This window comes from Drosophila mauritiana, chromosome X, assembly GCF_004382145.1.
Source record: "Drosophila mauritiana strain mau12 chromosome X, ASM438214v1, whole genome shotgun sequence".
Taxonomy (NCBI): domain Eukaryota; kingdom Metazoa; phylum Arthropoda; class Insecta; order Diptera; family Drosophilidae; genus Drosophila; species Drosophila mauritiana.
The window spans coordinates 14,922,933-14,946,272 of record NC_046672.1 but is presented as its reverse complement, the minus strand read 5'-3'; the positions used below and the strand labels follow the sequence as shown (position 1 = coordinate 14,946,272).

At 43.5% G+C, this 23,340-nt stretch overlaps 1 protein-coding gene across 2 annotated transcripts; it reads left to right on the top strand.

The window, feature by feature from the left end:
- Nucleotides 1-434: 434 nt before the first annotated feature.
- LOC117147639 lies at nt 435-22,980 on the top strand. Of its 2 annotated transcripts, XM_033314607.1 has the most exons (11): nt 435-1,064; nt 12,532-12,708; nt 15,041-15,253; nt 16,940-17,758; nt 17,842-18,021; nt 18,096-18,500; nt 18,661-19,141; nt 20,050-20,601; nt 21,312-21,413; nt 21,541-21,699; nt 21,789-22,980. In XM_033314607.1, exons 1-11 carry the CDS (start codon nt 971-973, stop codon nt 22,018-22,020), a joined length of 3,414 nt encoding a protein of 1,137 aa, XP_033170498.1. In that variant the 5' UTR covers nt 435-970; the 3' UTR covers nt 22,021-22,980. The 2 variants fall into 2 exon arrangements, with proteins under 2 accessions (XP_033170498.1, XP_033170496.1); XM_033314605.1 differs by lacking the exon at nt 20,050-20,601.
- Nucleotides 22,981-23,340: the final 360 nt, after the last annotated feature.

Below are 23,340 nucleotides of genomic sequence, written 5' to 3'. Positions count from 1 at the left end.
TCAAACTAAATTGAAATCTAATCATATATTGAAGGGCTTAAATTATGTTTCCTTGATCAGTTTTTCTATTTTCCTTTTCTGATTGCCCCAAAAATAACGAAACGTATAGCGTTATTCTTCGATTTTTTCTTAGTGCTCCGTTACAGTTGCATAACCTGTATTAGTTGTTATTACCGTTTTGGAGATGATGGCCCGAAGAACCGATTGGCTTGTCCATTGATCAGCGGGCCCTGAATTCTGCTGCGGAATGGCGGCGGCGAGGGGGGATCCGACAGTTGGCAGTTGGCACTTGCCAAAAGCGCAGCAAGTGCTCACGCATGCAACTGCTGTGGCCGCGGCAGCGACGCCGACGGAGGCAGCGACAGGTAAACCAGGTAGCTTACAAGCTTACAAGACGCACGGCGCGACGTCTCCAACTTTCAGTTGCTTTCGAGCTGCACAAGGCGACGGTTTAACATTTCGCCGCTTACCGGGTGAAAAAAGAGAGAACGAAAAGCGAACAGCGGGCCAGAGAGACTATCTCTAGAGAGAGAGAGAGCCAGCGAGCGAAAAGTGAAAGACCGAGAAACCAGCGAAGAATTCTTCGAGCGCGATCGCCGACTTCAAATAGCTTCAGTTGCCCTGCAGAATTCCAAGCGATCGGTTCATGCAGCGGATTATCGCGTCGCGACTTGCAATCAATATTTACATATATTTTTTTTAAGTTCGGTGCTCTCGTGCAGTGTGATCAACAATTTTTTTTTTTTGTTCACCGAGTATCGAACCCACACTTCCTGGCATGTCGAGGCAGCAATTGAAACAATCCGAAACTCGTGCCAAGTGCTAAAATTCCAAGGAAGTTGACAAGTGTCGCCAAGCGAATTGCTAAATCCAGCGAAAAAGTATCAAAAACCAAAACTAATATTTAATTAAATAAATTTAAAAAAAAATTAATAACGGACGGACAGGAGGCGTGAGCGAGACAGCAACAATGCACCGCACGCAGCCGTCGCTGCCGCTGCCTCTGCCGCTGCTGGCGTTGGCGTTGGCTTCGGCGCTGGCTTTTGCGCAGGCGCAGAATATAGGTGAGTGTGTCAAGCGAAAGACGAAAACAAGAAAGAAGTGCTGCGAAAGGTGCCAGAACGACCAGCGGATACCCTGCACAAGTGGGGATATGGGTTCTTTAGGAATACGTCTTGGGAATATTCAAAAGTTGTGCATTTCTACACAGAATTGCCTCAGTTCAATATTTTTGAAAAAGAATTCATCAAGGAATAACTTTTCCAAAAACTATCAGCGATTTATTATTAAATTTTATTTTGTTTTTGTTCTCCATTAGAACGTTTAAAGCTAAAAATATACTATTCACATTTAGAGAGCTTTGGGAAAACACCTTCAGCAATCGCCTTGACATGTGGGAACATTTGGGAAGTTTAGTTCTTATACAGGCTCATTTGCATAAATTATGAAATCTTAATTAGCTTGGTCTTAACGCTTAAATCATTCTCAAAAATCTTCTGACACGTAGACAATGACTTCCAAATGAAAATCATTTAATTTATTTGTGCTGCCACTAAATGGATATTATTTATGAGAAGATCTTAAGCCTGAAGAATATTTGGGCATTCAAATTTAATGATGTGAGATTACCACATTTATTTTGCTTTCCAAATCACAAAGACTTCTATCGACTAGTTGCGCATGCCCCATATTGTAGAGTATTTTTTCAAAACCGCACCAACAACGGCACACGGAGCCAAAGCAAACAAATTTTCTCTCGTTCTCGTTTGTTGTGGATCCCACTTGTTGCTGTCGCTCTGCTTCTTCTTCTTCTCCCCATCTTTCTCCGCCGCCTGTTTCTGTTGTTGTTTTTGCCCATTTTCATCACCCATTTTTTGTTGCACTTTCGTGTGTGAGCGGCGCACCTTTAAAAAGCCAATGCTTTTCTGTTTTTTGTTTCACATTTAATTTTTTTTTTTTTGTTTGTTTTTGCGCACATTTTTTTCGGCTGATTGTTGCTTTTTTTGATTTCCGGTTCTGGTTCGAAACAAAGGCAACGCTTTATAATTTGTATTATTTTTAATTCGGCTGCCTTTGCGTTTTTTTCCCACGTTAATAAACGGGCGTCCAGGCTGCCGGCCAACTGGACTGTTGGCCATATTCCAGTTCCAGTTCCACACCCAGCCCACTTTTGGGTTCCAGTCTCGTTTTTGTTTTTTCTGCCTTTAGCACCACCGAGTCAAGTGCTCTCTGCCGCCGGTTAATTGTTTCGTGGGATATGCGACACAAAAAGGGGAGCGTTGGGGGGCGTGCCACTCGTGCATTTGCCAGGAAACGGATGTTTGTTTGGGTCAGCAAACAATCGGCGACGATCGTAGTCAGCCAAACCAAAATGTGGCACACGAAAGACTTAGGCAACAAACTTGCCGCATGCACGTGGCAAGTGCACTCGGCTTAACTACACTGAAGAACTAAATAGAATTCAAGTATATAAATCAATACTTAAATGATAACACAAAAATATTATAACAAAATTCATAAATTATTCAGTATAGTGGTATAAACAGGTGTAATGTTAAATTCCAACTACTTTATTCTCCACCTTTCTCATTACCCAAATACCAAAGTATCAATAGTTTTACTGGGTCAAAGAAGAGAAAAACACCTGTCACTGTTTCCCATATTCAATTACCTGTAACATATCGAATTGCAACAAAGAACCTAAATTGGAATGAGGAAATGAGGAGACTTGAAGGCATTAACTTTTACTCAACACTTTTACCACTGCCACCGGGAGGAAAATCTTGTAAATTAACTTAAATTAATCACAGACAGAGGCAGAACATACAGAAACTGAAATTAAAAGAAAATTTATGATCTGCGGCAGTCATTCCACAATAAAAGCGACAACAATTGCAGTTGGCCGACAACAGAGAGAGAGAAAAGAAAAAAATACAAGCTGAGTTCAGTAAAAATCTGTAATGTTGGGAAAGTTTTGTACATACACATCTACTGCTTTCCTTCGTATTGTTGACAATAAGAAAAGTAAAAGTGCCAGCCAGCGATGGCGAATCGCTAGCTGCTGGGCTGATCGAGCATATGCCCAACATCTAATGGCCAAAATGTAATATGATGAGCAATGGGTATGGGTTTGGATGGATGGAGATGGTTAGATGGTTAGATGGTTACATCGGGATGGGCATGGGCATGCATGACCACCAGCTCATCATAATCATCATCAGCGGCAGATGCGGAAGCTCGGCGCCTCTTAATTGCAATGCGAAACTCCGAAAGAAAAGACACTCGTACTCATGAGTACGTCCATGTACTCGTACCTTTTGTAACTGGCATAAAGATACCTGAAACGATACCTTTTGCCATCTGCCGATTGCTGCACAATGAACCGCAGCAATTTGTTTGTTTGAAAGGGTGGTGCACGCATGCCTGCCTCCTTTTATATATTTTTTTTCTTTGTGGCTTGTGGTCGTCGTTTTTACGTAAGACCTGGGGCTCTTTTCAAACCACAAGGAAGTAGGAAGCTTTTCTGGAAAACCTACCACTGTGCGTGGGACAGCCAGACCTTCGGAGTCCACAGTTTTCACTTTCAACTGAAATAGTTATAATAATGATGATGATGATGTTGTTCATGCGGGTGACACTGCCTGCCAAATGGTTTCAAGAGTCCAACTTGAGCATGTTCGACTTGAACTATTTACGCAACTTTTTCGACTTCGTTTCCATATATACTTAGTTTTTTATTTTTTTAATTTTTTCTGGACCCTGTTTTCCTGGCACGTAGGTGGGCTGGGTATTGCGCAAAAGCTGTCAATGGCCTTGCCAGGTACCCATGCACTCGATATGTAAATCATCACCAAGAGTGACGAGCATTCAAAGCCAGTCGCCAAGCAATGCCAAACAATTGAAAAAGAAACTGAATAAATTCACTTTAAATTTTTGTTGAACAAAATGCCTCGTAAGTTCCACAAGAAACTGGCTATTCCCAAATATTATTGCCACTTATTTCATATCGCAAGCAATTGCGAGAGGTGTCCTTGTTTCAGCTTGAAAGGAATTAAACTTACGAATTGGTAAAAACAATTTAGAATTAGTCAGAGTACATATTAGCTCAACCCTATGTATGTGTGGTAGACATGCGAAATTTTACACCTAATCTTGGCTAATAAGATGTCTCTGTGGCCAAATGATTTCATACCAAAAACTGGCGAAGAATTGCTATGGCGAGGGAGTGCCTTTGTCATTATGCGAGCTGATCTGATCTCATCGCATCTCATCCCCAGACAGACCATAGATCTCAGTCGTTTGTCTGGATTGTGGCATAAATTTCAATCAGTTGCGAGATGCCATTTAGCTGATTTTTTGTGGGCTGGGCTAAACGCCCCACTACTACCGACGATTCTCAGGCGTGAGCGGTGTCACAGTATCATTTTAATTGCCATAAACATAAATGGCATACTGCAGTTAAATATTTTTCATATATAGTATCTTGATCTCGCCGCGAAATACAGAAAAAGAAACAAAAAAAACAAACAGCACCCGTGGTCTGTGGGCAACTTTCGCGTTTTGTTTGCTGGCTGAGATGGTCGTGTGTGAAATTTTAATGTCGCAGTGAAATGCTCGAAAAGTGAAACTAACGTCTAATAAATAAATGAAATTGTTTGCTATTAGCAGCGCATTTAAATGCCACCAAGAAAGTCGCCGGCGAAAGAGAAACACGCGTTGCACAAACAAAAAATGGAAAAAGAGCTGGATAAAAATGTTGGACAGAATTTATGCGCGTTTCTTTAATATTTCTTTTTTTTCTTCAATTTAATTAATTGTAATATATGTGCGAGTGAGTAGAAGTGCAATTGTGCCGTTGTGGCCACTGCAAATTGGCCAGCAACGTGATTCACGACTCACTTGGCAACCACCAATGCCACCGCGCCAGTGCAAAGGCAAACAATTGAAATTGTTATTAATAATTGCTTTGTTAATAACTTTAAACGCTGTTGGAGCGGCGTTTCTGTTGCTCTGGTGCGTTTCGTCACTGGCCCAAAAAACAGACGGTTGCAAATTGCCATCGAACGCAAAATATATGAAAACGATCGTGAATAGTGATTGATAATTTGGCACAGCTGTCGTTAATTACTGATCGATTGCATTGATCGAGGTCTCAAGTGTGAAAAGTTAACCAAGGTGTAGCTAAATGATTTTGGTCTAGTTTACAGATCATTTGGAAATGGGGTAAACGAAAGTTTAAAGTTTGATATGTAAAGAAATCAATAGAGAACTAGCCAGTACATGTATTGTTCATATTTTTAAATATATAAATTAGCTATAATAGCTACCTTTATCGCCAACCGCCAGGCACTGAATTTATTTGTGCATTTCCCCTAAGCCTTTTTAATATTTTAGCCATAACGATAACACTTATAATAACAATGGCCATAACAATAACCATAGATTATGATGGGGCTGGCTACCTAATTGCGGACATCGGACATGGACATGGATGTGGATGTGGATGTGGATGCGGCAGGCAACGCGTGGAAATTGCAATTTGCTTAGCTCAGTTGTACTTTATGGTTGCTGATGATGTTGCGAGTGTTGCTCATGTTGCTCATGTTGCTCATGTTGCTAGTTGCATTGGTGTTGCAGTTGCTTTTGTTCCGCTTGCACGCTGAATGGAGAGGCGATGGCGCCATCTTCATCATGATGAAGATGATGATGGTGCCGATGATGGGGGGCAAGTTCATTGACTGCTTCTCCGCTTCTCTGGGCAATCGGAAGTGCAGCATCGGCACAGGTTCAGGATGACTTGGCACTTTTGCAGCTGTGGCCAATCAATAAGAGAGCAGCAGTTGCAGCACCAGCAGCAACAGCAGTTGCAGCAGCTACAGTTATGTCTTGTGGCAAGTTGCTACACCTGATTCCGAACCCCAATTCCCCATCTCGATCCCGATCTTTTGATGTCGTAACCAGCCCCGCAACTAGCGGTAAAAATATTCAAATCGAATTCCAACAAATATCGATTTTATTAACCACGCCGCAGAGGCGTCCACAAAAATGTCTGAAGTGAAAATATTTATGACAAAACTGCGGTCTCCCTCCTCTAACATTTTTTGGATTTCTATTCCCTCTGAACCGGCTTTAATTTCCTTTTCGTAATGGGGCCAAGCTTTGATTTGTGGCTGCCCATTTGCATAGAAGAGTTGACAAAAGTCCAAGAAGTACCAGAGAAAGGCCCAGAAAAAAAAGCACAGCTGAAATTGAAGAAGAACAGCCAACAAATTCTCGGCTTTGTGTTCTCCTTTCTTATGCAAATTGCCCTGTAAACTGTTGTTTTTTATTCTATTTCTATTTCTATTACCATTTCCATTTCTTTTTAACTACTTGCCTGCACTGGTGTGTGTGTTTTTGGAAGCGGTCTGACCAAAAGATTAACCCCAGCGCTTGTCCACTTTTGGTGGCAGACACAGGCCACAAGCCCAAAACAAAACACCAAAAAAAAGAAATAAAAGGCCCATAAAAGCATAGTGGGGGCAATCTTCGCATAGCATTGAGAACGTTCACAGCCAAAGCAAATTAGGCACAAAACCAAAAGCCGATGCAAAAGCCACAGAAATTAGCAACTGCAATGAGAACGCATCTAAAGTGCACAGTGGGCGCCGGCTAAGTGCCACCGCTCGCCACATTTCCCCACTGGCAATCACTCACTGTGAAGTCTTGACTGTGGCACGAGCTGAAAAGCGGCGATGTTGCTGCTGCTGCTGCTGCAGTTGCTTTTTCTGCTGCTGTGGCTGTTGCTGCTGCAGGTGTTTCGCAGCTGGCAAACACACACACACACACACCCAGCTGGCATTCTATCTTAAACTGCATTTGGGCCGAAGTGACCCAGTTTGCAACCCAGCACAGTGAAACAAATTGAGCATGATTTTTGCTCGCTTTTTTTATAGAAAAAAGTGGAGAATATTTTGATAATCAGTTGCACTGGCTGTAACTAATACTTCATATTATACTTAATATATTTTTTTTTTTGGTAAATTTGCCTGTGTAGAATAATATACACATATAATGTAAAGTACAATACAATAATTTTGTTTTGTGCTGCGAGGAGAAGGACAACCGCAACTGGGCTGATGATGTTGCTTCTACGTTTGCACATTGATTTGCTGGCCGGTGCTGGAATGCGGTCAACTGGCAAACGGCAAAGACGGCTTACAGCTTCCAACTTCCAGCTTCCACCACCTAGCATCCAGTATCCAGTATCTATGGTCTAGAGTCTAGAGTCCAGTGTTCAGCATTCAGCATCGTCGGTCAATGTCGTCGATCGTCTTTTTGGCTTGCGCCGATGGTCCGCTGACGATTGCCGTTGCTTGGCCTTGCTTTAGAAGCGGCAATCAAGCGTTTCCTTTGCGGCAAAAGTGCCGCAAAATCATATCGAACCTGTTATAAAGCTTCGAGTTAGACCCACCGATCTAGCGATCTTCAGAGGGGGTGTCTTCGGGTGAAAGATGCTGCCTTGCCAACGGAATGGTATGGAATGGATGCTGTCATTGTGGTGAGCAGAAGACAGCCAGCAGCAATTCTTCTGGTTCTTCAACCACTGCCGCCGCTGTTGTTCTTCTTGTTGTTTTACGTAACTGTTTACGCTTGAAATTTATTGTTGCTGTGCGTACCGTTACATAAAAGAGTGGCGGTGGAGGGGGGGAAACCATCGCTGGCATGTTTATTTAATACGCTTAGCAGCTCTTAGCCAGCCAACTAGCTCGCAGACGTTCTTTGATGTCTCATTTACTGCGCATGATGGGCAATTTTTATGCGCAATTAATTCCAAAAGGCAAGAACGAACGGCTGGCGAGGAATACGAAAAGCCAAGGGCAGTCCCCCGGACAGAGACACCGAAAAAAAAACCATGGCCTGCTTAATTAAATATTCTAGGGTTTAATAATAGTTTAGGGACTTTGTCTTTATACAAACCTAATTATACCTTTTGTCATTTGCACATTTACTGAAATGCCAAATTTGGTCTTAGAATTGTGCTATACTTCATAAATTTATACTCGTTACTTGCACTTAGCTCTCTATAATGTATTTGTTTTTCTGCTGTAAGTGTCAAGTAAGGTGACTTTATAATATACTTTATTAATGATATATATAGCACACAATTTTCGCTTAGTGCTCATCAAGCAATAAATGCCCAAAAGTCGCCCAAGTGAGATCCTCCGGCGGAAGTTCAAATCAAAAGACTTAGGCAACGAACTTGCAGCTTGCACAAGTCTCGTCTGGCCAGGCGCATCCGCCAACAAAAGCAACAATGGCCACATTGCGCAAGCCGACTCACTTGCGAAATCTTTTTTCGATGTTCTCCGAGTGTGTGTCGGTTTGTTTGTGTGCGATTTTAACGAGGTTCTACTAATTTGGCTTACCAAAAAATAAAGCAAAAAAAAAGAACAGCAAACAGCAACACCAAAAAGCTTAGCAAACTGGGTCAAGAGAAGTGCGCCGCAAAGGAGAAGAAGCTGCGTGAGAGCCCGGTCCATTCCAGCGCCAATTTATGTAAATCCAAAACCAATCAGCGACCAAAACGCTCTTCCCCCTCGATCATCATCATCATTATATTATGGCCATTATGACGAGGAGTTAACGGTTAGAGCGGCTTTTTTCGACCCGACTCCCGCCGTTTGTGTGAATGGAATGAAAATTTCTTTTCTCTTCATAGTTTATTTTCCATCCGTAGGCAGAGTGTAGGGAAAACCTCGGCTATCGCAATTGGGCCATCGGGTACTAGCACTTGCACTTTCCGCCCAAAAAAACACGGCAAGATCTTAACATCGAGATCAGCAGATATAGAGTAATCGACGAAGCGTAGGCGCTTGGCAATCAGCGCATGACGTCCCAGAACTGCACTCACTGCAGAAAACCTTTTTCGGGGAACTAAGATCTGGAATCTCTAGTTATTCATTTAGACATTTTCTCGTTTTTCTCGTCAGTTTCCCACTTACAGAGAGCCGAGACTAATTAGCGCTTGGGTCAAGAGCCGTCCCCAAATGAGCTGGCCAAATAAAACGGGCAGAAACAATAGGTAGTGCCCACTCCCCAGTTACGAATTCCTTCAGGTGCGGACTTGCATTTAAAATGAAATTAGCCGACATACGCAAATTGCAGACTGCAGACTGAATATGATGGAAGATGGAAACTGAAGACTGGAAAATGAAGAATGGATAATGGGGAATGCAGGTTGGGCCTGGGAGCGAACCACAAGACCATAAGGCTTAAGTGGGGGTCACCATTAGCCATTGGAGTGCAACTTTCTACGCAGCGATTGCAGGTTCAGCTGCACTATAAGCTGCACTTTAATCCACTGAATCGCATTAATTGAGGGCTCCACTCAAGCGGAAATCGTGGAACGTTCACACTTGCCACTCCGATTTAAAACTGGTCTCTTGCATGTAAATAAGTAGAAATAGGCGATGACTGATTCAATGGTATGACATAAAAGCTATAACCTTTTCCCAAACCAAAACTAATTCATTTGCATTTAGCTCTTTTCAATTGAGAGAAAATTTCTAAGCAGCTTATCACATTTCTTAATGAACGAAGTATTTTATTAAAATAATATTCTATAGAAATGATAATAAATTCTAGAACTAAGGTATGCTTCCAGATAGTTTCTTATAAGCATTTTTCTTTTTAATCTTCAAACATTTTAGACTTATACAATTGATTTTTCTATATGATAATTATTAGTTTTCTTATGAATATAATTTTTTAACTGCCACCTTAAATGTGAAAAAATGTTTCCTTTCCCGAGACCGCAGCAACCAAAAATTAATTCCCGCTTTCGTTTTTTTTACCCATGCTTTTCTTTCCTCCGCTGCTATTCAATCATATTTCTTTTCATTCAATTCTCTTTAATTTTGTGTATGATTTTTTTTTTGGTGAACTGTGCAAATAACAATTTCGATTTTGGTGCTACACCGCACCACATTTTACTAGCAAAAAAAAAAATGAAACGAGAAAAGCAAAGGCAATGGCAATCAAAGAAAAGGCGTTGATGGGTAATTTGTTACAAGAGCAACAACGGACCATGTCCGAAACTAGTTGGAAATTATAACGGTTATTATGATTATAATGATTATTAGATGATTTAGATCCGCGCACAATGAATATTCCAACTTCCATAATGTTGGATGTTGCTGGTTGGTGGAGTTGCTGCTGCTGCTGCTGCGGCTGCTGCTGCTTGTTTAACAAATTGCTGCTGTTGTTTTGTCAATGGTAGCGTGCTTTTTTTGTTGTTGCTGTGTGGAGCTTATGTATATGTATGGGGTATGGGTATCACTTTCACTAAGTTCGCGCACATAGAAAGCAAATGAAAGCAACGCAAACGGCAATGGCAACAAGTTGCTGTCTGTCTGCCTTTGCACTTTAAGGTATTGGCTCCCACTAGCAGCTAGCTCTATAAAAAAAAGCACAGAGGGGGAAAAACGGGCCCAGAAAAACCAAAGTACAGATGCCAAAAAAAAACAAAAAAAAATTGTATAGTGCCGAAGACTTGGAGCCGCATTGTCATGCATGGCCGACTGGGCAACCTTTGGTTTGGTTTGGTTTCTTTCTCGGTTTTCGACGCACAGCGTGGGAGTCGTCATTAAGTTTGAAGTTGGGGGAACTGTAGCTTGGACTGGCTTTAACTGAAACTGAAACCGAAACCGAAACTGAGCCGAAATTGAAAATGCCTCATGAACTTGATTTCTTAATTTGCGTTTGCCCTGCATGACAAATGACTCGCCTAAAAGTTACCTTTTGTTAATTTCAATTTGCCCGAACTAATTTGATTTGTGTTGCTCTCTTCAGTGGGGGTTGGAGTTGGAGTGGCTAAAAACTAAGCGTTTGGATGAGTTGTTGGCTAAGAAGAAACCGTTATGATGAAATTGCACTGGCATTGGCATCGGTGCATCGAGATTGTATAAGAAGCTGCTGTTGCTGCAGCAATTGGCTGCAATGTGTAGCAACAACTGGGCAAGACGTGTTTTTTTTATCATTCCTCCCCTTTTTTTATACCCATTACTTGCAGAGTGAAGGGTATACTATGTCCGTGGAAAAGTATATAACGAATAGAAGGAAGCGTAAGTTAGTATAGAAGTCAATGGGATTTGGTTTGATTTATGGTTACTTTGCTGCTCGCTGAGCAGGTGGTATCAAATAGTCGAGATAGCGCTCTTTATGGTTTTTATGCTGCTGCAGCTGCTTGGAAAGTTGCACTGCTGCTTGTTGGCTGTTGGTCAAATGATGTTGCAGTTATTCGACCATTTATGGCATGAATCGCCGCCTGACTGACTGCCTTTTTGACTGGCCACAGTGTTCCCACTTCGCCGATTATGCAAAGTCGCACTTGGTAAGAAGAACAATTTTAGCAGCTAGCATTCGGTGGGGATGAATCAAACTCATGACATTGGATTGGATAGTCAGATAGCTGGATAGCCTGGGAACTGCTCAATTGAATAACTAATCATGCTGCAGCAGCAGCAGCAGCAACACATTTGATTATTGCACACGGCTGGCTCGCATTTTTGCATAGATACTCAGATACTCGTACAAAAGCGGCAGCTACAACTAAATTGATGTCTGTTTTTCCTGATGTTTTATTTTTTTTATGTTGTTGTGGCCATTTTCTCACGCTTTGCATTGACAACAACTACAGCGGCAACAGCAACTGCAGTCGAGAACATTTTGCAATCTGCGAATGCCAGAGATTTTTCGCCTGGCGTCGATTCGAGTGACCAAAGTGGAACGGAACTTGCTTAATTGTCAATCAAGTGGTGGGGAAAATGGAAAATCCCCCGACAAAGCGGCAAAAGATATAACACGTAATAATTGGAAATGTTTTAGATTCATTGATTGGAAATTAAATCGAATCATAACGAGTCATTATAATGGTAAAATGGAAGGAATCTAAGAGATCAGTTTCCTATTGATGTTTAACCAAATAATAATGCTAACTTATAATAATAAGGCTATAATATCAAATGATATATATATATTCCTATACTCGTACAACTCTGTTCTTCGATTTGCATAATTTACCTGAAATAAAACAAAATCACAACAGTAAAACGCTTATACTTAACGATTATACAATCAATATTTAATCTGTGAATTCAATTAAGCCCATAAACCTATTCAACCAATTCTTGGCTTTCTCCTTTTGTCTAAATTCAATTAAATAATATTCAATCATTCCCGCCACTCTGGAATCTTAGAATCAATATTATCTCATGCCCGCCGTTCGACTTAATCAACATTTAATCGAGAACCTTAGTGGGGCATTCATTTGATAAATGATGGGGGGAATATCCATACCTTAGCAACTCAATTCGCTGAGAACCCCATCGAAACCTAATTGGGAAATCAATCAAAAATGATTTGCTCGCTTAGGGGCAGTGCAGTGCAGTGGAGACTCGGTGATGAGAACTGTTGCGGCAATCGAAGAAGCTGAGGAATACGAGTAATTGATGGCCATATAATCTAATAATAATTTCTTCTACCTTGCAGATGCCGGTTGCAGTTTCCCGGGATCGCCGGCGCACAGCAGCGTCGTCTTCTCGAATGCGAATCTCACCCAGGGCACGGTGGCCTCCTACAGCTGCGAGCGCGGATTCGAGCTTCTGGGACCGGCGCGGCGTGTCTGCGACAAGGGGCAGTGGGTGCCCGAGGGCATTCCGTTCTGCGGTAAGCAAGAAATACACACAAGCACTCACAAATCCAAACAGCGAAACAAAAGACTGCGGACACGAACTTGCCGTTGCCGTTCGTCAACTCAATTAGCGCCTCGGAGGCGACTTCGATTCCAAATCGGACGTGGCCGCAAACTGAGAACTACTTTCACCGCCACAAAGTTGGAAGCGTTCTCAAAATATCGTAACACAGAAAGAAATGATAGTATTTGTAGATAAAGAGGCTAGTTAAATATTAAAAGGCATTTCAACAGGCAATATTTTAAAATAGTAGCTCAGTAATCCAAAAGTATTTGAGCAAAATGAAAAACTTTTCCCAGATTAAATTTCCTTAATTAAAGTTAAAACAATTTAATTCAAACTCGATTTTCTTTGTATGTACATATGCTGGCCGCTGTGAAAGAGAGCACATGGCATTCCAATTGAATGCAAAGTTGTTAACCGAAAGCAAAACATGATTAACAAAACGCGCAAAATTGGGCTAAAATCCAATGCGTGTGCTTGTGAGTGTGAAGAAAGACTGGCCAGCGAAGAGAGAAGAATTCAACAATTGCCTCGCTCGATCAGATTGACCCACTTTTGTGACTTTGAACGTAGAAAAGCCAACGGACACGAACAAATAAAAGGGTAAAACGTGTCGGGCACGAAAATAAATAAATGTTCTAAGTGAATTCACCACCAGACATGCACTTCCGTGGGCCGAACAAAAAAACGGAACCCGAATTGATTGACACAACGAGAGCGGCGGCAAATGGATTTCTAGTCAATGAATGAAGGCATTTCTTGAATGAATCGATCGATTTGGGGGGCGTGAAATAATTCTTGGTAAAAAGGCGGCCCTTTAACGATCCATCAAAATTTCAACGGGCTCTTTGTTGCCAGAGATCTCGACGATAAGTCGATCAATCTGAGGCAGTAGTAGGTTGAGTAGTAGTACGCGTTGATAATGCCTGGGAAAATTATTGGTTAATCACACAATTTCAAAGTAAATTAAAGCGTAATTAAAATACATATTTTCATTAGAAAGCGATACATAGAAGTCATACATCGAAAGTAAAATCAAATGAACGATATTTCACGCTAAAATTTATGATTTCACTTTGACTGACCCAATTTGATTTTAATTCCACCACTTTGTGTGAGTCGATTAATATTCCCTTAAAATTCTTTGACACGAGGTCGAGTAAATCGTGAGATCTGTAGACCCATAGCTGCTGCATCTGACCCCCAAATCCCCCGCTGCGTTGGCTGATTGCAAGTTTATGACGCTGTTACAGAAAAAGGAAAACAAAGCCGCGATCGCCCGAACTTAAAATCGGCTTTTCTCTGATCATCTGTAGGCCTGCTTTTGTAATTCGAATTTTGATCCAATGTGACTCAGCAGGCAGGCAGCTAGACAGGCGATAGGAAATTAATTAAATGAAATTAAAAGGCATTTGTCACACCGGCAAGCACCTGCTGGCTGGCTACACAGAGCGAAATTGGGCGGTGGCTTGGTCCAAGTTAGAAAGCAGTCGTCGCAAAAAACAGTTTCCAAGCCGTTGGATCCAAAACCAAACCCGTCTTATCCGACAGATGCATCTGATTAATGAATCCCAATGCCGCAGAAGTGCGTGGCGAGCGATGTAATTAAGCCCGGCCAGGTGAGCAAGTAAAAGTTGAGCCGACATTAAATTTCACTTTTGCTTTTTGGCCAGCGCATAAAAATCTCCAGGTCCGTAAAATAAAGTCAAGATAACTAAAAACAAAAAAAAAGACAATGGGCCCGGGCCAGAAGAACGAAGGTCTCTTGACAAATTCGCCAGGCAGAACATTGTTAGATTTTTTTTTTTTGGCCTTTTCGAGTTGTTATTGCTTTGTCTTCACTCGTTTTGGCCACAAACCGTGTCAGGGCCCGCGGCCAATTAGCCGGGCCTTGGGCCCACTCTGGGAACTCTGGTGCTCCGGCCCTCGGACCAACTGAATCCAAGACCCACTCCAACTGGCTAGCAAATCGCTTGAAAAGCGGACCAAGTCTGGTATCTTCATCGCCGCAATGCGCCTTGAATTCCCAAATAATTACCAATGACCCCTATCTTAATATTTGCTCATCAACAACGCAGTTAGCATAAATTATCATTGGTTCTACATAGGATCATGGCTAATTATATTACATTTTGAAATCACAAGCCTTTGAGAGAAAGAACTTAAATTAGTTATTGAGGCTTAGTTTTTATATTATATTTTGAGAAAGGACCGAAGAACTTATTCCTAAAAAAAAGTAACCCAGAACATCATATCTACATCCTATCTTTATGACATCAATTAATTTGCCATTTTACTTACAGTTTTGAACGTTGCCGCTGGCAAGGCGCCCATGCAGATTTCCACTGATGGCGCCGGTGCTCCACAAAAGGCCATCGACGGCTCCACATCCGCCTTCTTCACGCCGGAGACCTGCTCGCTGACCAAGGCGGAGCGATCGCCCTGGTGGTATGTGAATCTCCTGGAACCCTACATGGTGCAACTGGTGCGCCTGGACTTTGGCAAATCCTGTTGCGGTAAGATTAGCTCCAAATTCCTTTTATATAAGCATGTGTGGATAATCAGGAAAATTAATAAGTAAAAATCGAAAAAAAATTGTACAAATCTGCAGACTTCATATTTGTAGAAGACTTCATGTGGCTTTATCTAACTCCCCTCACTATCTTGGCCAAAAAAAATGGAAAGTGAATGAATGCTGCACTTTTTCGGTTGCCACAATTTATGGCAACTTTGGTAGACAGAAAATTAACGAGTAAATGGCGCTTAGCCCGTGGTAATCCTCCAGCAAATTGATTAAATTGGGCAACTTTTTCGCTTTTATTCAAACCGCAGTCGACCATTATCGCGGCGGCCCAACCCTAAACCTGTCGCAAACATATAGTAAAAATATATACATAGCGATAAAGTCGAATAATAGACCTGCTTGGACCACATTCTGTGGACGAAACTCTCTTGCCCGACGGACAGTTCAATGCCCCGCTTTTCCCAGGCTGCCAGTCAGCCAGTCAGGCAGTCTACCAGGGTCTATACCGAGTCTATAAGTCTGCCCAGGCTACCACCAGGTTTTCGAGCACCTCTCCAGCTTCACTGGCTGAAATGGCAAATGCTGCACGATCTTCTTCCCCAAACAGCGTCTTTGTTTTAAGTGAAAAAAAAGGGTTGCCGAAACAGCAACGGCGGCAAAAGCAAACAACTGCCAGCCAGTTTTCCCTAATGCTTTCACTTGCCAGCAACCTGAAGTCCCCCATCTCCATCCCCATCTCCAACTCCATCTTCATCCTCGCCTCCATCTCCATCTCCTCGAATCTTTGGCTGGTTATGTGATTTTCGTGCGGCTCTGGCGACGACAGCGAAGACTTCGACTTCGACTTCGACTGCGACTTTGACTCGGACTCGGTCTACAAGCTGAAAAAAACCCAAGAAACCCAGACCCAGTGAGTCAGTGCGGCCCGAAATTTATGATTACTTTCACTTGGCTGACTATGAGGCTGAGTCGTCTGCAGCTTTCAGCAAAACCAAACCGAACCGAGCTCAACTGAACTGAACTGAACCCGCCTGACCCGCTGACAGACAAAGCCAATGCCCAAATGGTGACAACAGGAATACCAATAGAAATAGCTGAGAAACTAGGCAGCGCCTAATTAATGGTATACGTTAAACTTATATATCACAAATGATTACCTAATCAAATATTGCTTATAGAATCAAATGAAAATAAACATTTTATTGAAAATGAAGGTGAGACAGTCCCTTGGTCCATTATTTTCTTGTTTTTGGCTAAATTCTTATTTTTTGCGGAAAATAAAAACATGAAATGGTTACTATAACTATTTTTTTGCAACTGGTTATCCCTTCTTACATTTCCTTTTACATTCCTGATGTTTTCCCAGAATTAAAAATTTAACAAAATTTTGCATTTTTTATAAGGGGTTACATCATCATTTTTTGCAAAAAACGGCCAAAATTTAATAATTTTATCTGTAAATGCCACTCGATTGCAAATTTTGTTACGAGTTCAACAAGGTGAAACATTCCACATTTGGACCAATACTTTCTTATTTTTGGCAAAAAGGCAGAATATTTTTAAGGAGAATCAGAATGTAAATTCTAGTTTAAAAATGTATGTTTAAAGTTAAAACATTTTTGACCAGCAACCTTAATAACCTTAATAATAACCTTATTGCCACATGCTCTCATTGCAGGCAATAAACCCGCCACAATTGTGGTGCGAGTGGGCAACAACCGACCGGACTTGGGCACAAATCCGATCTGCAACCGCTTCACGGGCCTCCTGGAGGCCGGGCAGCCGCTCTTCCTGCCCTGCAATCCCCCGATGCCGGGAGCCTTCGTTAGTGTCCACCTGGAGAATAGCACACCCAATCCGCTGTCCATTTGCGAGGCGTTCGTCTACACGGACCAGGCGCTGCCCATCGAGCGGTGTCCCACCTTCCGCGATCAGCCACCTGGAGCCCTGGCCTCGTACAATGGCAAGTGCTACATCTTCTACAACCGCCAGCCGCTGAACTTCCTGGACGCACTGTCCTTCTGTCGATCCCGTGGCGGTACACTGATCAGCGAGAGCAATCCGGCCCTGCAGGGATTCATTAGTTGGGAGCTGTGGCGACGTCATCGCAGTGACGTCAGTTCGCAGTACTGGATGGGAGCGGTACGCGATGGCAGCGATCGCAGCAGCTGGAAATGGGTGAACGGCGACGAGTTGACCGTCTCCTTCTGGAGTCATCCCGGCGGCGATGAGGATTGTGCCCGATTTGATGGCTCCAAGGGCTGGCTCTGGAGCGATACCAACTGCAACACGCTGCTGAACTTCATCTGTCAGCACCAACCGAAGACCTGTGGCCGACCGGAGCAGCCGCCCAATTCCACGATGGTGGCCCTGAACGGATTTGAGGTTGGCGCCCAGATCAAGTACAGCTGTGATGCTAATCACCTGCTGGTGGGTCCCGCCACGAGGACCTGCCTGGAGACGGGATTCTACAATGAGTTCCCGCCAGTGTGCAAGTGTAAGTATTAATACTCCGTTGAGGAACAACTTTACATAGGAATCTCTCTGATGTATGGTAATTAATATCTAATCGTACTCTAGACATCGAATGTGGTCTGCCGGCCAGCATTGCCCATGGTTCCTACGCCCTGCTGAACAACACGGTTGGCTACTTGAGCCTGGTGAAGTATTCGTGCGAGGAGGGTTACGAGATGATAGGACGAGCTCTGCTCACCTGCGACTTTGATGAGCGCTGGAATGGACCTCCACCACGTTGCGAGAGTAAGTAGACATAAATGTATAGAACTCAATCGATAGTGATCCCTAATACCAATGATTCACTTACCGTTTTCTAGTTGTGGAGTGCGACACTCTGCCTGGCAACTACTACAGCACCATTATCAACGCTCCCAATGGCACTTACTACGGCTCCAAGGCGGAGATCAGTTGCCCACCCGGATACCGCATGGAAGGACCTCGAGTGCTCACCTGCCTGGCCAGTGGTCAATGGAGCAGTGCCCTGCCGCGTTGCATCAAACTGGAGCCATCCACTCAGCCCACTGCCGCGTCCACCATTCCGGTGCCCTCGTCCGTGGCCACGCCACCACCGTTCCGCCCCAAGGTGGTCAGCTCGACCACCAGCCGCACCCCTTACCGCCCAGCAGTTTCCACAGCGAGCAGCGGCATCGGCGGCAGCTCCACCAGCACAGTGGGCACGTATCCCAGTCTCAGTCCCACGCAGGTGGAGATCAACGGCGAATGTGAGTAGAGCAACGAATTAAATCTCATGTTCCTGGGTCTCCCGGGTTAATACTTACTGCATGCTAATGTTAGTTATCTCTTGGAGAGATTCGTAGTTTTTACTTCTAATTTGTATGCAACTTATTCCTAATTTCATCACCTTTAACCTTTAATCCTCAGCTGAATCCGAGGAGGAAATCAATGTGCCTCCAGTGCCTGGCACCGTTCGCGAGGAGTTCCCACCACGACGCACAGTTCGTCCAGTGCTCATACCGAAGAAGCCGAACAGCACACCGGCTGCCCTGCCGCCCACCACCCACCAGGTGCCACCGCAACCACCGTCCACCTACGCACCCACACCACCGCGCAGCTCACGACCAAGTGGTGCTCCGAATAGCGCCGGCGGAGTGGAGACGACCACGCGGAACACACAGCAGATCATCGCCAACTCGCATCCGCAAGACAACGAGATCCCCGACAGCGTCAACATCCAACAGAACCAGTCGCCCAATGTCAACGTGCCCTTCGCCGTCGATAATCCCGACCGCAAGGAGACCAAGGAGGCCAAACTCAATCTGGGCGCCATCGTTGCTCTGGGCGCTTTTGGTGGCTTCGTCTTCCTGGCCGCCGTCATCACCACGATCGTGATCCTTGTGCGAAGGTGAGTCCACCAGCCGGGGAAACGGGCACAGAAAATTGGGAGCAGATATGGGATCAGTGATCAGTCCGATATGTTTGGGGTCAATTTGGTTAGGTTTCCCACAGATAATCAAGGCGATGATTGGCTACAAAACATTTAGTCGTTTTAATATATTTAAACTTGGCCTGGGCTTAAATAGGGGATATATTTAATTTCAATTATAATGGTAATGCAACTAATTGGATAAACTTAAAGAATTCTTGATTTAAGTTTCACTCATATAATTTTTAATAGCATAATATATTTTCTAAATCAATGAAAACATTTTAATGTAATTTTTCAAATATCTTGTAATATCTTCCAAATTCAATACTGTGGCCAAACGATACTAGTAAACCTAATTCGATTTTAATCGTTGTTAAGTATGCTTAAAATGTCACAGTAACGGAATTTGTAATAAGATCAGATTGACCGTGATTTCATATCAATAATTATGTTGTGTGTGGAGGAAAGTCGATGTCGTTGTCGGGGTCACCACCTGCCCAGCCACCCCCTGTCCCTTTCACGTCCTCTGTATGTCTCTTTCTCTCTCTCTCTCTCTCTCTGTCTCTCGATCTGTCTGCCTCGCTCCCTCTAGTTCACAAACGCTGTCTCCGTCTCGCTCTTCATGTCACAACCTCTCTCTTTCGTCGCTGAGCGCCCCCCAAATTTTGGATGGTTTTATTTTGATTTCAGTAATCCCCGGAGTTTTGAATCTATCTCTCTGTGAAAACCTCAACACTCACACACACACCTGTACAAAAAAAAGAGAGTCTCTCACGCACACGCACACACCTGAACATCGAACGCTTTCTCTTTCTCGTTGTACAACTCTCTTTTTTCGTTTTTGCTTCTCCCACTCTCTGTCTTTTGGCAAAACCATTCGTCAGCACCCCGAACAGCCAACGGCGGCACCTAGCCAAACACTTAACCGCTTACCAACATCATCATGCTCATCATCACCACCACCAGCAGATCCAGCAGCAATTCCACCACCGCAACCCCCAGCAGCAGGAGCAGCACCACCAGAACCACACACGCCAACAGCAACAGAAGTACCACCAACAACAGGAGCAACTGCATCAGAGCCACCGTCAAAAGAAGCAGCCATCGCAATCGAAGAAAAGCCAGGGGGGAATCGGAATTGGGATCGGGATCGGGATACCGCGACCGAGTCGATTGCCCAGCTATGCCACGGCGACGGCCACCAGTGCCACCAGCTACGCATCCACCGCCCAATTAACCCAGAGTCACCTCTTTCCCGACGGCGGTGGCTATGGGAGCGTGGGATCGAGCAGTGCTGGTGGTCTGGTCCATGCGCCATCCATGTGGTACAGCGTACTGGCACTGCCCTTCGATGATCAAAAGCTGGGTCGCCGGGAGTTCAGCAGCTATGGACGCGGATATCGTGCCCGGGCTGGACTCTTCAGCAACTCCCATATGTAGAGCAGCCGAATGAAATGCAAAGCGACAGGAAATACCAATGGAAAACCGATGGAAAACCAAGCCAAAGAGACCTGATACTACCTGGAAAAACCACTTAAAGCTAAAAAAAAAAACGTGCCAAAGATGCAAGACAAAAAAACGAATTAAAAATAATTAAGAGCAAGAACAAACAAAGCGGCCATATGCACAAATGTAAGCAGCCCAAAAATCAATCAATCAATCAGTCAACAACAACACCACACGAAACAACAACAATCAATCAGTCAGTCAATCAAACAAGCAACACTGAAACAAACACCAACAAACAAAATACTGAAAGCTGCGAATGCTGTGGGCTGTGAAGCGATCCTACTCCTTGCTGTTGCACCTCCATCAATCAATCAGTCAATCAATCAATCAATCAATGCATCTATCACCCACCAACAAGACTCTCTTCCACACACACACACACAGAAACACTGCACGCCTGGTTCGCTGTCTCTGTCTTTTTTTGCCTGCCTGCCTGTCTCTTTCTCTAGCCCTCCATCTGTCTCTCTCCAATCATTTATATCCGTCTCTGTTTCTGTGTGCGTAGTTCTCCGTGCCTAACCCCCTTTTTTGCCTGATTTTGTGACTAACCCAACACTGTTTCGTCCTGGCATTCAGTATTAATACTATTTATTCAGAAATATCAACTGATGAATGTAATTTCTCGTATAATCCCCAGAAACCGAACCACGCAACACTATCGCCATCGCGCCTCGCCCGACTGCAACACTGTGGCCAGCTTCGATAGCTCCACCTCCGGATCCCGCAATGGACTCAACAGGTGGGTCCAAAACATCTTCATAACTCTAAAAGCTAATATCAATATATAATCTTAAGATCAGCGTTTAAAGATGATATGCCGTTGAATCGATATATAGTTTAATAATATTATAAATTCTCATTCGTAGGTACTACCGCCAAGCTTGGGAGAACCTGCACGAGTCCGCCTCGAAGAACAGCTCGCACAACGCCCTGCGCCGCAAGGAGACCCTCGATCCACCGAGCATGACCCGTTCCCGCGACAATCTGCGCGACAATATGCAGCGATCCCGCGAAAATCTCGACAGGTTAGTCATTCACCTTTGGTCATTGAGTAGAGGAACTATTAGATACCCAAATGGAGTTTATTTCTAATCAGTTGCATTACCCGAAACAGATGCGGCAGGGACAACTACGGCATGCGGGATGACTCCGAAATGGTGGTGTCCTCGGTGGTGTCGGATGTGTGCCTGAAGGGCGAGAAGAAGCGCCATCACCATCATCACCACAAGAGCAGCTCCCGCAACGGCGACTACCGAGATCGGGATCACTCCTCCGGCAGACGCGAGCACCACCGACATAGCGGTGGTGGCGGTGGCGGCGGAGGCGGTGGTGGCGGCCACTATTGACCAACCATGGTCATCACCATCAACGTGGAGCGGCAGTAGCCAAACGAACGATAGTGGCCAGCAGCAGTCGGCGTAGAAATCGGATTCGGATTCGGACTTGGATTTGGATTTTGATTTGGACTCGGGTTCTTGGTTTTGGATTTGGATTCAGATTCGAAAATCGCGATCTGAGAACTGCAATGCGAGCGCAACAACGAAACGTTTTTTGTTTAATTTTAGCAACAGTTTTTTTTCGCGCATTAGTTATGTAAGCCACAGATGGAGAAAACAAGGGTTCGGAAAATGTAAGGAGAAAACTTTTCTGTTTATAGTGAAAAAGAGAGAAATGTTAAAACATCAGCGCAAGAGATCATTTAACTTGCAAGTCAGTACTTAGCTATATAATCGTATGCGATGTTTATTTTTTGGGTTGAAACTCAGAAATCTCCGGAGACTTTAAAACCTTTAGTTAAAGAAATATCCATTTGAGCACTTTTAGGAAACAAAATTACAAAATCTATACTCAAAACCCTGAATCTCTTTTTGACAATTGGCTTAAATGTTTACCAAAACTATGTGGTTTTTAAAGTCCCAGAGTTTCGGGAACGATCCCATTTATAAGTATATATGCACTCGTGCTAAGATTTGGTCCGAACTCGTATAATTTATTCGCAAAGCTTTCGTAAGGTTCTTAGTTAAATTTTCTCTATGAATTAGTTGTATGTAAAGGCGTGAAAAAAGGGCAAAAAGGCGAGGCGTAGTAATTAGTTGCAAGGCACCAGTCCACCCACATCCACACCCCCCGAAGCTCACTCCACCCCCTTTCCCCTTCACCCAGCAAGCAGATCACACAGCTGCAGCCAAATTATGTGCAACTTGGTTTCGTTTGAGGTCTCAAGCCCAATCGACTTGCTCATAGTCGCAAATTAGTTACGTAAACACTTACACTAGATAGAACTACCCATCCATTCCTCAAGAAAATCCAAAAAAAAATTCAAAAACAAATCACAAAACTCCAATCGGCAGCAGCAGCAACAGCAAATAATATCGTAGTACGCGTGCCACACCGAACATAGTGTATAAAAATCTGCACAGGATCGAAAGAGTATATATATTATTAGCCCCAATTCACCAAGCTACACCATTTCATTATGTTTTTGTACCTACCCATTATATATCGCCCTGTATTTGTATTTCTAGAGTCTTGTAATTTGTAGATTTTGTTTTCGCGTGTGTATCGTCGAGCTAAAATGTCGCTCAGTATGCAATATTATTTGAATTTCGTGCATTATTTCCAATGTAAATAATAATAATTTATTTCATAAATAAAACAATGAATAT